Source organism: Ursus arctos, unplaced genomic scaffold (genome assembly GCF_023065955.2).
Source record: "Ursus arctos isolate Adak ecotype North America unplaced genomic scaffold, UrsArc2.0 scaffold_32, whole genome shotgun sequence".
Lineage (NCBI taxonomy): Eukaryota > Metazoa > Chordata > Mammalia > Carnivora > Ursidae > Ursus > Ursus arctos.
Genome location: NW_026623008.1, coordinates 32132840 through 32146598, shown reverse-complemented (window position 1 = coordinate 32146598; position 13759 = coordinate 32132840). Strand labels below are relative to the sequence as shown.

The 13759-nt window shown below is 47.9% G+C and overlaps 1 protein-coding gene across 1 annotated transcript in view; it reads left to right on the top strand.

Annotated features, from left to right (window-relative positions):
* Positions 1–13165, top strand: part of LOC123001741 (uncharacterized) — a 55419-nt gene extending 42254 nt beyond the window's left edge. The window contains exons 10-24 of the mRNA XM_057305443.1: positions 285–315; positions 1170–1246; positions 1841–1865; positions 2498–2562; positions 3157–3187; positions 4045–4121; positions 4711–4735; positions 5374–5438; positions 6030–6054; positions 6686–6750; positions 7345–7375; positions 8283–8359; positions 8954–8978; positions 10763–10851; positions 12678–13165. Of these exons, the coding sequence (XP_057161426.1) occupies positions 285–315; positions 1170–1246; positions 1841–1865; positions 2498–2562; positions 3157–3187; positions 4045–4121; positions 4711–4735; positions 5374–5438; positions 6030–6054; positions 6686–6750; positions 7345–7375; positions 8283–8359; positions 8954–8978; positions 10763–10836 (693 nt within the window). The 3' untranslated portion in view covers positions 10837–10851; positions 12678–13165. The remainder of the gene's footprint in view (positions 1–284; positions 316–1169; positions 1247–1840; positions 1866–2497; positions 2563–3156; positions 3188–4044; positions 4122–4710; positions 4736–5373; positions 5439–6029; positions 6055–6685; positions 6751–7344; positions 7376–8282; positions 8360–8953; positions 8979–10762; positions 10852–12677) is intronic.
* Positions 13166–13759: the final 594 nt, after the last annotated feature.

Genomic DNA, 13759 nt, shown 5'->3' with positions numbered 1-13759 from the left:
CCAAACGTGGTTCTAAACGCTGTGGTAGGATCCTGTCCCTCACTAACACTTTCTCCTGCTTGGATGAAGGATTTTGTAGTCACCGTCCTGAATGGACTGGACAGACATGTCCCCCAGGACAAACAACTTCCTAAGGCATCCAGTTCACTTACTTTGGGGTCGTTGGACTCAACCACTGTGTTCCATCTGGGTTCCTAAAGTCATTGAGGGAAATAAAGCTCATGCAGACAGACAGTGTGTAGCATGACCTGAGCCTCACGGTGTCCTCTTTTCTGTACCTGCAGGTGACACCTTCAACCATCACCAGCGAGAGCGGTACGTATTCTGGAATCAGCCTCTTCCTGAGATAAAACTCTAGATGTTAATGCAGGTGGGGCATCCTTGCAATCCTCAGTCTGGCGAGCCGCCCTGATTGGGTTGTGGGGGTGTGGGGCACCAGAGATTTCCCAGGTGAAAAAATGTGTCCATGTGTCTACAGTCCTAGGAAGCCATTGTATTCCCTGTGTGTGGTGTGGGTGTGTGTTCATGAGGCTTGGGGTTGGGGTTTCTTTTGTGGCTCTATGTGGTGTGATTGTGAGTGTGTGATTTTGTGTGGGAGACAGGGAGAGACAGACACAGACAGAGAGATGCAGAGAGGGAGAGGGAGAGATGGAAAGAGTGAGAGAGAGATTGCATATGTCTCCAGGAGGTGTATCCCACTGCCACTGCACAATTCCCATTGTCCACATTCTCAAAGAAAAAAAAAAAAAAAAGAGAAGAAAAGACAAGATGAGATAAAGAAATCTCATCACAGGGCACACATTTTAGGCCTATTAGCGCAGGAGGCCCAGTGGTGGCGTTCAGCCCATGCCTGGGAACCAAATGCCTCCATATGCTCTAACCCCATTCATAGTGAGCAATACTCTTCGAGGCATTCTCTTTTTTTTTTAAGATGTTATTTATTTGAGAGAGAGTGAGTGAGAGCACAAACAGGTGAGAGGGGCAGAGGGAGAGATAAAAGCAGACCCTTGCTGAGCAGAAGCCCCATGCGGGACTCGATCCCAGGACCCTGCGGTCCTGACTTGAGCTGAAGGCAGATGGTTCACCGACTGAGCCACCCAGGCTCCCCTCCCCGCATCAAACTTGAGCAGCACCACCAATACGCTGACAGGTACTCTGTGTCCTTCTAGATGTGACTGATGATGGCGCTGTCTGGTCCTGGCTGTATCAGAGGATCCCAGAGGAGGAGGGCCTGCCTCCTGACAAGGTGAGCTCGCCTGTCTATCCACGAGGAACAAATGTTGCTTTCTGGGTTTCTTTCCAATCAAATTCAGATGAAATTCAGACAGTATACTCTGTGTTGGCGAATTGAACATAATACTAAAACAAAAATCATTTTCCTAATGTCAACTGCTTGTATATGGAAATGAAATTATTTTTATATACAGATTTTACGTAAAAAGCTATATATGGTTTTGAGATTCTACATATGGAATTTCCCTGGTGGGGAGAGCGTTGAGTGGTTGTCTCTGCCAACCGTTAGCTGATTCGAGAGGACATTTAGCATTGGCGACACCAAACGTGGTTCTAAACACTGTGGTAGGATCCTGTCCCTCAGTAACACTTTCTCCTGCTTGGATGAAGCATTTTGTAGTCACCGTCCTGAATGGACTGGACAGACATGTCCCCCAGGAAAAACAACTTCCTAAGGCATCCCCAGTTCACTTACTTTGGGGTCGTTGGACTCAACCACTGTGTTCCATCTGGGTTCCTAAAGTCATTGAGGGAAATAAAGCTCATGCAGACAGACAGTGTGTAGCATGACCTGAGCCTCACGGTGTCCTCTTTTCTGTACCTGCAGGGGACAGGAGCATCTGGTGAATGCGGTACGTATTCTGGAATCAGCCTCTTCCTGAGACAAAACACTAGATGTTAATGCAGGTGGGGCATCCTTGCAATCCTCAGTCTGGCGAGCCGCCCTGATTGGGTTGTGGGGGTGTGGTGGACAGGAGATTTCCCAGGTGAAAAAGTGTGTCCATGTGTCTACAGTCCCAGGAAGCCATTGTATTCCCTGTGTGTGGTGTGGGTGTGTGTGCGTGAGGCATGGTGTTGGGGTGTGTTTTGTGGCTCTATGTGGTGTGATTGTGAGTGTGTGTGTGTGTGTGTGAGAGAGAGAGAGAGGAACAAAGACAGAAAGACAGAGAGACATAGAGAGACAAAGACAAAGAGAGAGATGACCGAGAAAGAGAGACAGAGAGGGGGAGAAAGAGAGAGAGAGGTGTTTCTCCAGGAGATATGTCAGACAGATACTGCATGATGTCACCCTTCTCCAAAGCCATGTCATCACACTGCGCACTTTAGAGCCTTACTGCAGTGGGTGGCCCAGCAGGGCCACTTCAGTCCATGCTTGGAAACCAGCTGGCTCCATACACCCCAGCCTCGTGCCCATATCAAGCAACATTCCATGAATTTTCTTGGGCAACAAGAGGAATGTGCTGACGGGTACTCTGTGTCCTAGATGCCTTGGAGGAAGCCCTGGATCCCATCAAAGGAGACAGCGCCGGAGGCACACCTCTCGCCTTGGTGAGCTAGAAGTTCTTTGTACGAGGAACAGATGTTGCTTTCTTGGTTTCTTTCCAATCAAATTCAGATGAAATTCAGACAGTATATTCTGTGTTGGCGAATTGAACATAATACTAAAACAAAAGTCATTTTCCTAATGTCAACTGCTTGTATATGGAAATGAAATTATTTTTATATACAGATTTTATGTAAAAAGCTATATGTACTTTTGAGATTCTACATATGGAACTTCCCTGGTGGGGAGAGCGTTGAGTGGTTGTCTCTGCCAACCGTTAGCTGATTCGCGAGGACATTTAGCATTGGCGACACCAAACGTGGTTCTAAACGCTGTGGTAGGATCCTGTCCCTCACTAACACTTTCTCCTGCTTGGATGAAGCATTTTGTAGTCACCGTCCTGAATGGACTGGACAGACATGTCCCCCAGGAAAAACAACTTCCTAAGGCATCCCCAGTTCACTTACTTTGGGGTCGTTGGACTCAACCACTGTGTTCCATCTGGGTTCCTAAAGTCATTGAGGGAAATAAAGCTCATGCACACAGACAGTGTGTAGCATGACCTGAGCCTCACGGTGTCCTCTTTTCTGTACCTGCAGGTGACACCTTCAACCATCACCAGCGAGAGCGGTACGTATTCTGGAATCAGCCTCTTCCTGAGATAAAACTCTAGATGTTAATGCAGGTGGGGCATCCTTGCAATCCTCAGTCTGGCGAGCCACCCTGATTGGGTTGTGGGGGTGTGGGGCACCAGAGATTTCCCAGGTGAAAAAATGTGTCCATGTGTCTACAGTCCTAGGAAGCCATTGTATTCCCTGTGTGTGGTGTGGGTGTGTGTTCATGAGGCTTGGGGTTGGGGTTTCTTTTGTGGCTCTATGTGGTGTGATTGTGAGTGTGTGATTTTGTGTGGGAGACAGGGAGAGACAGACACAGACAGAGAGATGCAGAGAGGGAGAGGGAGAGATGGAAAGAGTGAGAGAGAGATTGCATATGTCTCCAGGAGGTGTATCCCACTGCCACTGCACAATTCCCATTGTCCACATTCTCAAAGAAAAAAAAAAAAGAGAGAAGAAAAGACAAGATGAGATAAAGAAATCTCATCACAGGGCACACATTTTAGGCCTATTAGCGCAGGAGGCCCAGTGGTGGCGTTCAGCCCATGCCTGGGAACCAAATGCCTCCATATGCTCTAACCCCATTCATAGTGAGCTTTACAACTCGAGGCATTCTTTTTTTTTTTTTTTTTAAGATTTTATTTATTTGAGAGAGAGTGAGTGAGAGCACAAACAGGTGAGAGGGGCAGAGGGAGAGAGAAAAGCAGACCCTTGCTGAGCAGAAGCCCCATGCGGGATTCGATCCCAGGACCCTGCGGTCCTGACTTGAGCTGAAGGCAGATGGTTCACCGACTGAGCCACCCAGGCGCCCCTCCCCGCATCATTCTTGAGCAGCACCACCAATACGCTGACAGGTGCTCTGTGTCCTTCTAGATGTGACTGATGATGGCGCTGTCTGGTCCTGGCTGTATCAGAGGATCCCAGAGGAGGAGGGCCTGCCTCCTGACAAGGTGAGCTCGCCTGTCTATCCCCGAGGAACAAATGTTGCTCTCTGGGTTTCTTTCCAATCAAATTCAGATGAAATTCAGACAGTATACTCTGTGTTGGCGAATTGAACATAATACTAAAACAAAAATCATTTTCCTAATGTCAACTGCTTGTATATGGAAATGAAATTATTTTTATATACAGATTTTATGTAAAAAGCTATATATGGTTTTGAGATTCTACAAATGGAATTTCCCTGGTGGGGAGAGCGTTGAGTGGTTGTCTCTGCCAACCGTTAGCTGATTCGAGAGGACATTTAGCATTGGCGACACCAAACGTGGTTCTAAACGCTGTGGTAGGATCCTGTCCCTCAGTAACACTTTCTCCTGCTTGGATGAAGCATTTTGTAGTCACCGTCCTGAATGGACTGGACAGACATGTCCCCCAGGAAAAACAACTTCCTAAGGCATCCCCAGTTCACTTCTTTGGGGTCGTTGGACTCAACCACTGTGTTCCATCTGGGTTCCTAAAGTCATTGAGGGAAATAAAGCTCACACAGACAGTGTGTAGCATGACCTGGGCCTCACGGTGTCCTCTTTTCTGTACCTGCAGGGGACAGGAGCATCTGGTGAATGCGGTACGTATTCTGGAATCAGCCTCTTCCTGAAACAAAACTCTAGATGTTAATGCAGGTGGGGCATCCTTGCAATCCTCAGTCTGGCGAGCCGCCCTGATTGGGTTGTGGGGGTGTGGTGGACAGGAGATTTCCCAGGTGAAAAAGTGTGTCCATGTGTCTACAGTCCCAGGAAGCCATTGTATTCCCTGTGTGTGGTGTGGGTGTGTGTGCGTGAGGCATGGTGTTGGGGTGTGTTTTGTGGCTCTATGTGGTGTGATTGTGAGTGTGTGTGTGTGTGTGTGTGTGTGTGTGAGATAGAGAGGGACAAAGACAGATAGAAAGACATAGAGACATAGAGAGACAAAGACAAAGAGAGAGGTGACCGAGAAAGACAGAGAGGGGGAGAAAGAGAGAGAAAGGTGTTTCTCCAGGAGATATGTCAGACAGATACTGCATGATGTCACCCTTCTCCAAAGCCATGTCATCACACTGCGCACTTTAGAGCCTTACTGCAGTGGGTGGCCCAGCAGGGCCACTTCAGTCCATGCTTGGAAACCAGCTGGCTCCATACACCCCAGCCTCGTGCCCATATCAAGCAACATTCCATGAATATTCTTGAGCAACAAGAGGAATGTGCTGATGGGTACTCTGTGTCCTAGATGCCTTGGAGGAAGCCCTGGATCCCATCAAAGGAGACAGCGCCAGAGGTACACATCTCACCATGGTGAGCTAGAAGTTCTTTGTCCGAGGAACAGATGTTGCTTTCTTGGTTTCTTTCCAATCAAATTCAGATGAAATTCAGACAGTATACTCTGTGTTGGCGAATTGAACATACTAAAACAAAAATCGTTTTCCTAATGTCAACTGCTTGTATATGGAAATGAAATTATTTTTATATACAGATTTTATGTAAAAAGCTATATGTACTTTTGAGATTCTACATATGGAACTTCCCTGGTGGGGAGAGCGTTGAGTGGTTGTCTCTGCCAACCGTTAGCTGATTCGCGAGGACATTTAGCATTGGCGACACCAAACGTGGTTCTAAACGCTGTGGTAGGATCCTGTCCCTCAGTAACACTTTCTCCTGCTTGGATGAAGCATTTTGTAGTCACCGTCCTGAATGGACTGGACAGACATGTCCCCCAGGACAAACAACTTCCTAAGGCATCCCCAGTTCACTTACTTTGGGGTCGTTGGACTCAACCACTGTGTTCCATCTGGGTTCCTAAAGTCATTGAGGGAAATAAAGCTCATGCAGACAGACAGTGTGTAGCATGACCTGAGCCTCACGGTGTCCTCTTTTCTGTACCTGCAGGGGACAGGAGCATCTGGTGAATGCGGTACGTATTCTGGAATCAGCCTCTTCCTGAGACAAAACACTAGATGTTAATGCAGGTGGGGCATCCTTGCAATCCTCAGTCTGGCGAGCCGCCCTGATTGGGTTGTGGGGGTGTGGTGGACAGGAGATTTCCCAGGTGAAAAAGTGTGTCCATGTGTCTACAGTCCTAGGAAGCCATTGTATTCCCTGTGTGTGGTGTGGGTGTGTGTGCGTGAGGCATGGTGTTGGGGTGTCTTTTTTGGCTCTATGTGGCGTGATTGTGAGTGTGTGTGTGTGAGAGAGAGAGAGAGAGGAACAAAGACAGAAAGACAGAGAGACATAGACAGAGAGACAAAGACAAAGAGAGAGATGACCGAGAAAGAGAGACAGAGAGGGGGAGAAAGAGAGAGAAAGGTGTTTCTCCAGGAGATATGTCAGACAGATACTGCATGATGTCACCCTTCTCCAAAGCCATGTCATCACACTGCGCACTTTAGAGCCTTACTGCAGTGGGTGGCCCAGCAGGGGCACTTCAGTCCATGCTTGGAAACCAGCTGGCTCCATACACCCCAGCCTTGTGTCCATATCAAGCAACATTTCATGAATATCTTGGGCAACAAGAGGAATGTGCTGACGGGTACTCTGTGTCCTAGATGCCTTGGAGGAAGCCCTGGATCCCATCAAAGGAGACAGCGCCGGAGGCACACCTCTCGCCTTGGTGAGCTAGAAGTTCTTTGTCCGAGGAACAGATGTTGCTTTCTTGGTTTCTTTCCAATCAAATTCAGATGAAATTCAGACAGTATATTCTGTGTTGACAAATTGAACATAATACTAAAACAAAAATCATTTTCCTAATGTCATACGCTTGTATATGAAAATGAAATTATTTTTATATACAGATTTTATGTAAAAAGCTATATGTACTTTTGAGATTCTACATATGGAACTTCCCTGGTGGGGAGAGCGTTGAGTGGTTGTCTCTGCCAACCGTTGGCTGATTCGAGAGGACATTTAGCATTGGCGACACCAAACGTGGTTCTAAACGCTGTGGTAGGATCCTGTCCCTCAGTAACACTTTCTCCTGCTTGGATGAAGCATTTTGTAGTCACCGTCCTGAATGGACTGGACAGACATGTCCCCCAGGACAAACAACTTCCTAAGGCATCCCCAGTTCACTTACTTTGGGGTCGTTGGACTCAACCACTGTGTTCCATCTGGGTTCCTAAAGTCATTGAGGGAAATAAAGCTCATGCAGACAGACAGTGTGTAGCATGACCTGAGCCTCACGGTGTCCTCTTTTCTGTACCTGCAGGTGACACCTTCAACCATCACCAGCGAGAGCGGTACGTATTCTGGAATCAGCCTCTTCCTGAGATAAAACTCTAGATGTTAATGCAGGTGGGGTATCCTTGCAATCCTCAGTCTGGCGAGCCGCCCTGATTGGGTTGTGGGGGTGTGGGGCACCAGAGATTTCCCAAGTGAAAAAATGTGTCCATGTGTCTACAGTCCTAGGAAGCCATTGTATTCCCTGTGTGTGGTGTGGGTGTGTGTTCATGAGGCTTGGGGTTGGGGTTTCTTTTGTTGCTCTATGTGGTGTGATTGTGAGTGTGTGATTTTGTGTGGGAGACAGGGAGAGACAGACACAGACAGAGAGATGCAGAGAGGGAGAGGGAGAGATGGAAAGAGTGAGAGAGAGATTGCATATGTCTCCAGGAGGTGTATCCCACTGCCACTGCACAATTCCCATTGTCCACATTCTCAAAAAAAAAAAAAAAGAAGAAGAAAGAAAGAAAGAAAGAAAGAAAGAAAGAAAAGAAAAGAAAAGAGAAGAACAGAAAAGATTAGATGAGATAAAGAAATCTCATCACAGGGCACACATTTTAGCCCTATTACCGCGGGAGGCCCAGCGGGGCATACAGCCCATGCCTGGGAACCAAATGCCTCCATATGCTCTAACCCCATTCATAGTGAGCAATACACCTCGAGGCATTCTTTTTTTTTTTTTTTTTAAGATTTTATTTATCTGAGAGAGAGTGAGTGAGATCACAAACAGGTGAGAGGGGCAGAAGGAGAGAGAAAAGCAGACCCTTGCTGAGCAGAAGCCCCATGCGGGATTCGATCCCAGGACCCTGCGGTCCTGACTTGAGCTGAAGGCAGATGGTTCACCAACTGAGCCACCCAGGCGCCCCTCCCCGCATCATTCTTGAGCAGCACCACCAATACGCTGACAGGTACTCTGTGTCCTTCTAGATGTGACTGATGATGGCGCTGTCTGGTCCTGGCTGTATCAGAGGATCCCAGAGGAGGAGGGCCTGCCTCCTGACAAGGTGAGCTCGCCTGTCTATCCCCGAGGAACAAATGTTGCTCTCTGGGTTTCTTTCCAATCAAATTCAGATGAAATTCAGACAGTATACTCTGTGTTGGCGAATTGAACATAATACTAAAACAAAAATCATTTTCCTAATGTCAACTGCTTGTATATGGAAATGAAATTATTTTTATATACAGATTTTATGTAAAAAGCTATATATACTTTTGAGATTCTACATATGGAATTTCCCTGGTGGGGAGAGCGTTGAGTGGTTGTCTCTGCCAACCGTTAGCTGATTTGAGAGGACACTTAGCATTGGCGACACCAAACGTGGTTCTAAACGCTGTGGTAGGATCCTGTCCCTCAGTAACACTTTCTCCTGCTTGGATGAAGCATTTTGTAGTCACCGTCCTGAATGGACTGGACAGACATGTCCCCCAGGAAAAACAACTTCCTAAGGCATCCCCAGTTCACTTACTTTGGGATCGTTGGACTCAACCACTGTGTTCCATCTGGGTTCCTAAAGTCATTGAGGGAAATAAAGCTCATGCAGACAGACAGTGTGTAGCATGACCTGGGCCTCACGGTGTCCTCTTTTCTGTACCTGCAGGGGACAGGAGCATCCGGTGAATGCGGTACGTATTCTGGAATCAGCCTCTTCCTGAGACAAAACTCTAGATGTTAATGCAGGTGGGGCATCCTTGCAATCCTCAGTCTGGCGAGCCGCCGTGATTGGGTTGTGGGGGTGTGGTGGACAGGAGATTTCCCAGGTGAAAAAGTGTGTCCATGTGTCTACAGTCCTAGGAAGCCATTGTATTCCCTGTGTGTGGTGTGGGTGTGTGTGCGTGAGGCTTGGGTTTGGGGTGTCTTTTGTGGCTCTATGTGATAAGATTGTATTTTTGTGTGGGAGACAGGGAGAGTCAGACACAGAAAGAGAGATGCAGAGATGCAGAGAGGGAGAGATGGAAAGAGCGAGAGAGAGATTGCATATTGCTCCAGGAGGTGTATCCCACTGCCACTGCACAATGTCCATTGTCCACATTCTCAAAAAAAAAAAGAAAGAAAGAAAGAAAGAAAGAAAAGAAATTAAAAGAAAAGAAACGAAATGAAAAGACGAGATAAAGGAATCTCGTCACAGCGCACACATTATAGCCCTATGACCGCGGGAGGCCAAGCGGTGGCCCTCAGCTCATGCCTGGGAACCAAATGCCTCCATATGCTCTAACCCCATTCATAGCGAGCAATACTCCCCGAGGCATTCTGCTGCAGAGGTGAGGTGAGAGGCACATTCTGGAGCACATTTCTCTCTTCTCTTCACCACATCCCTTATACTGGGAGCAGAGCAAGACCTTCACTTGGCTCCATGGGAGAGAGGCTCATATGCAGCTGCCCGGAGACCCTCCCTGGCTGACGGGAATTCTAGAGGCCTGTGTGAAGGCTGCTGGGCTGGCAGCACACACTGGCTCTCACGTCCCTCTGAGCTGGTCTCCTGGGACTGACTAGGCCCAGGACAGAGGCTCTGGGAAGCGGGGCCAGGGTCTTTGCTCCTGTCAGAGTCCACTGACAGCGACGGGCCTGGTCCCCACATCGTGGTCACGGCCCACCGTCGGACCTTCCATCCATCTGCTCGGGGCCTCCCCTAGTCCTTCCAGGTCTCAGGGTCTTTGGTGAACACTGCAGGTACTGGTGTTTATGTGGCCACACCAGCTGGAGAATGCCCATCCCCCCACTGACAGACTAGGGGAATTCGGACAAGTACCATTACCTCTACTGTCACACTCATCTCCTCTCTGGGCTAGGACACTTACGGGCTGTCATCAATTGGAAGTGTGTGTCAAGTGCCCAAGATGAGCCCAGGCATGGGGCAGTCTACTTGATTGCCCAGCTGATGGTCACTCTCATGGCCCAGCATCACCCCAGGCCCGTGGCAGCCGCCTCCATGTTAGCTGCATTGGCTCATTGATCAACTGATTGACTAGGGAGCGTGTCAGTAAACCCATGATCATTCCTCCACTGTTCCCATTGCAGAGAACAGTCTGGTTGTTGGAGATGACAGGAGAAGGGAAATAAGGAATTAATGATTCAGGGAGAGAGGAGGGAGGGTAGCAGGAGGGAGCAGAGGAAGGTAGGAAATCATGGGGACAAAAAGTCGTGGGCACCACTGTGGCTGCCTCTTGAAAGAATGGGCTGACAGGCACTGCTTCCTGGTCCCAGTTATGAAATCTGAGGGCTGGGAAGGGCCCAGAGACCCTGGACGCCTTTCTCATCAGTGAGGTAAAGGGATCACGGCCCCATGGGTGGTGAGGTGGGGGGACTGCGGAGCTGAGGGCAGCATTGAGTTTTGGGGTCGGGGACATAATCCCGGGGGCAGTGGCCTGAATCCTCACTTCACCCTGATTGTCCCCTTTCCTTTCCCAAGACCAGGCCATGACGATGGCCACTGTCGTCCGTAAGGAAGACGACTTCGCAGGATGCGAAGACTCGGACCCATAGATCCACCATCCACATGTAATTTATTTCCTCTTTCATTTTTATACTCTTTTTTTTTTTTGGTAAAGATTTATTTATTTTATTTTGGGAGAGACTGAGATGGCACGAGTGGGGGAGGGACAGAGGAAGAGAGAGGGAGACCCCAAAGCAGAATCCCCACTGAGGGCAGAGCCTGACATGGGACTTGACCCCAGGACCCAGAGACCATGACCTGAGCCGAAATCAGGAGTCACATGCTTACCCGCCTTTGCCACCCAGGCATCCGTCTCCTCTCTCTTACTGAGAAGGTCCTTTTTGTAGCTTTGGCCAAGTTCCTCTTTCCTGCTTTTTATGATCCTCCTCCTGCAGGACCTGGGCTCCTCCCGGCACTTGATGTTCTTGGATCTTCAAATCTATCATCTCTCTCTTCAGCCCTGTCATTTTTGGGGCCCAAGGCATGAGATGCACAAATGTTCTATTTCAACCAACTGTCACCAGCTCTCTTGGGAATCCTCTAAACCTAACCCCTCTCCTCTTCCAGAAAAAAATGTCTGATGCTCATGTGTACATTCATCACAATCCGAATTCTTGTTCCCCACGACTTCACCAACGATGACTTGGCTTTTCAGGGCCAACTCTAGACAACCTGATTGGAGCAAAATCATTCATTTGAGAAGCATCATCGGAAAGGAGGAAGCCCAATGGGCAGCACATTTTGGATGCTATGTTGAGGCCTCCAAAAGAAATTCTGAATCCAAAGTTGTTTCACTAAGAGACCAGAAGGGTATATCCTTTTTGTTCTCTCCTGGACAGAACAGTGGCATACCTGGACAGTCATGGCCCAGGAGTTCACTGAAGGCCCCTCTCCTTTTCCCATGTGCTCGATCAAGACTGAAAAAGGAAATCTAAGTTTCCCTTGTAATTCAGTTCTTATATAACGTGTGAATGATCTCCGACTTTGTCCAGAGAACAAAAAAGCCTCTAAAAAGGGTTCTCTTTACTTGGCCAAAAAGAAATATAGAGTTTCACAAGAAATGACAATTTTGCTGGAACACAGTTCATTATTTAAGACATAAACTGTTTCAAGTGGGCAAAACATTTTCATCCTTCCATTAAAAGTAGCAAAACTTTCAGAAACCTGTGAGCTCCCTGGGTGCAAATACACACTAGCGATGATGGCTCTCCAGTCTATACCCTTGGGAACACACGGGCTCTCCCACTAAATGAGTAGCTGGAAGTTCCTTATCTCTAGGAATTTCACTACCCAGACTAGATTGCACTACCCTACTACGTGCAGACATGGCAGCATATTGCAAAGAGCCCTTGTAATAGTGCCCAAGGTTTTCACCAACAGCTTCAGGCCTCCATTCCTGAAATCTTCCTGGAAGCCTCTTCATGATCTTCAACCTCAGGCAGAGACATCAGAGAAAAACTGCCCTTACACATCCCCTGAAGGGACCCCTTCAGGTACTGTTTAAAAACAAAGCAGTGTAACTCCTGGGAGTTCACCCTTGGCTTCACATGTCTCCACTAAAATAATTATAATAATTTAAAAAATCAGAATTTCACACAATTAGAGGGCTACTCAAACTGAGGTTTCTCAGAGATCCTCTGAAAATAGCCAGTCTTCAGAAGCAGGCAGCTGCCCCAAGATTTTCAGAGCAGGCAAATTGTGATGGCTAGTGGGCAGTTTCCACACAAGATATTGGGTCAAGACTCCCATTTGATTCTTTTTCTGTTTTGTATCTGCTCAGTTAAAATAATTCTTCTCATTTTCCATAAACCCTTGTTGCCATTCACCCAGAATGACCCCTTTACTCCCGTTTTCTTATTCTAATCATTCTACTAATTATTACCCTTGATAGGTCAGAACATCCCTGACGTCACTCCTGGGTTTCTGACTGCTGGATGTGCCGTCCGTCCGTGGACCCCCCATGGTACGTCCCTCTGGGAACTTCCGATTTCATCAAATGAAATGAATCACCAAGGTTGGACATTCCAACTCCTGTGTCAGCTCCAAACCGAGGCCACTTGTGATGATTCAGGCACACGACTTGGAGGAATTGCTACGTCTGCCCCAAATGAGAACAGTGTTCCCTTTGGTGGGAAGTGCATAAATAGAAAAAGCCTGTAAGAAATCTATCTCTAGGGCGCCTGGGTAGCGCAGTCGTTAAAGCGTCTGCCTTCGGCTCAGGGCGTGATCCCGGCGTACCGGGATCGAGTCCCACATCGGGCTCCTCCGCTGTGAGCCTGCTTCTTCCTCTCCCACTCCCCCTGCTGTGTTCCCTCTCTCTCTGGCTGTCTCTCTGTCACATAAATAAATAAAATCTTAAAAAAAAAACAAAACAAGAAATCTATCTCTAATGTTGGCAAAAGCGACTGGTAACTCTTGGCATGTCACTTAATCTCTCTACGTTTCAGTGCCTCCCACTAGAATATGGCTTACAGCCCCTGCTCTGCCCCCACCCACCTCAATAGGGCTGACCTGAGGATTACAGGAGATGGTAACAGGTATTGTCCACGAGCAGTAAAGCATCCTCCCCATGTAAAGCTAAGAGTGAGCGTCCATCCTATCTTGCTGTGGAGCCATCCACGTCCCCTCTCTGGATTCCACCACCACCAAGTGTCTACCTTATTCTTGCAGTCGCTCAGTAATTGAACACTTAGGGTGATTATGAAACACCAGTCATTTATTTTATTTTTCTTAAGGCTTTCCTTGTGTTTATTTACTTTTAGCCTCATAACATAATTCTAACAAGTAGGCCACAGTCACATTTCAACATCTCAGAACAGGCAAATGAGACACAGAGGGGTGTCCGTAACTTTCTCAGGTGCTCGCGGCTCCTGCCTGAAGTCAAGAGTATCACCTGACCCCAAGCAGTGATTCTGAAAACTCCGCCTCTGGCCAAACAACAGGGGGCACCCTACCAATGACCCAGTTGAAGGT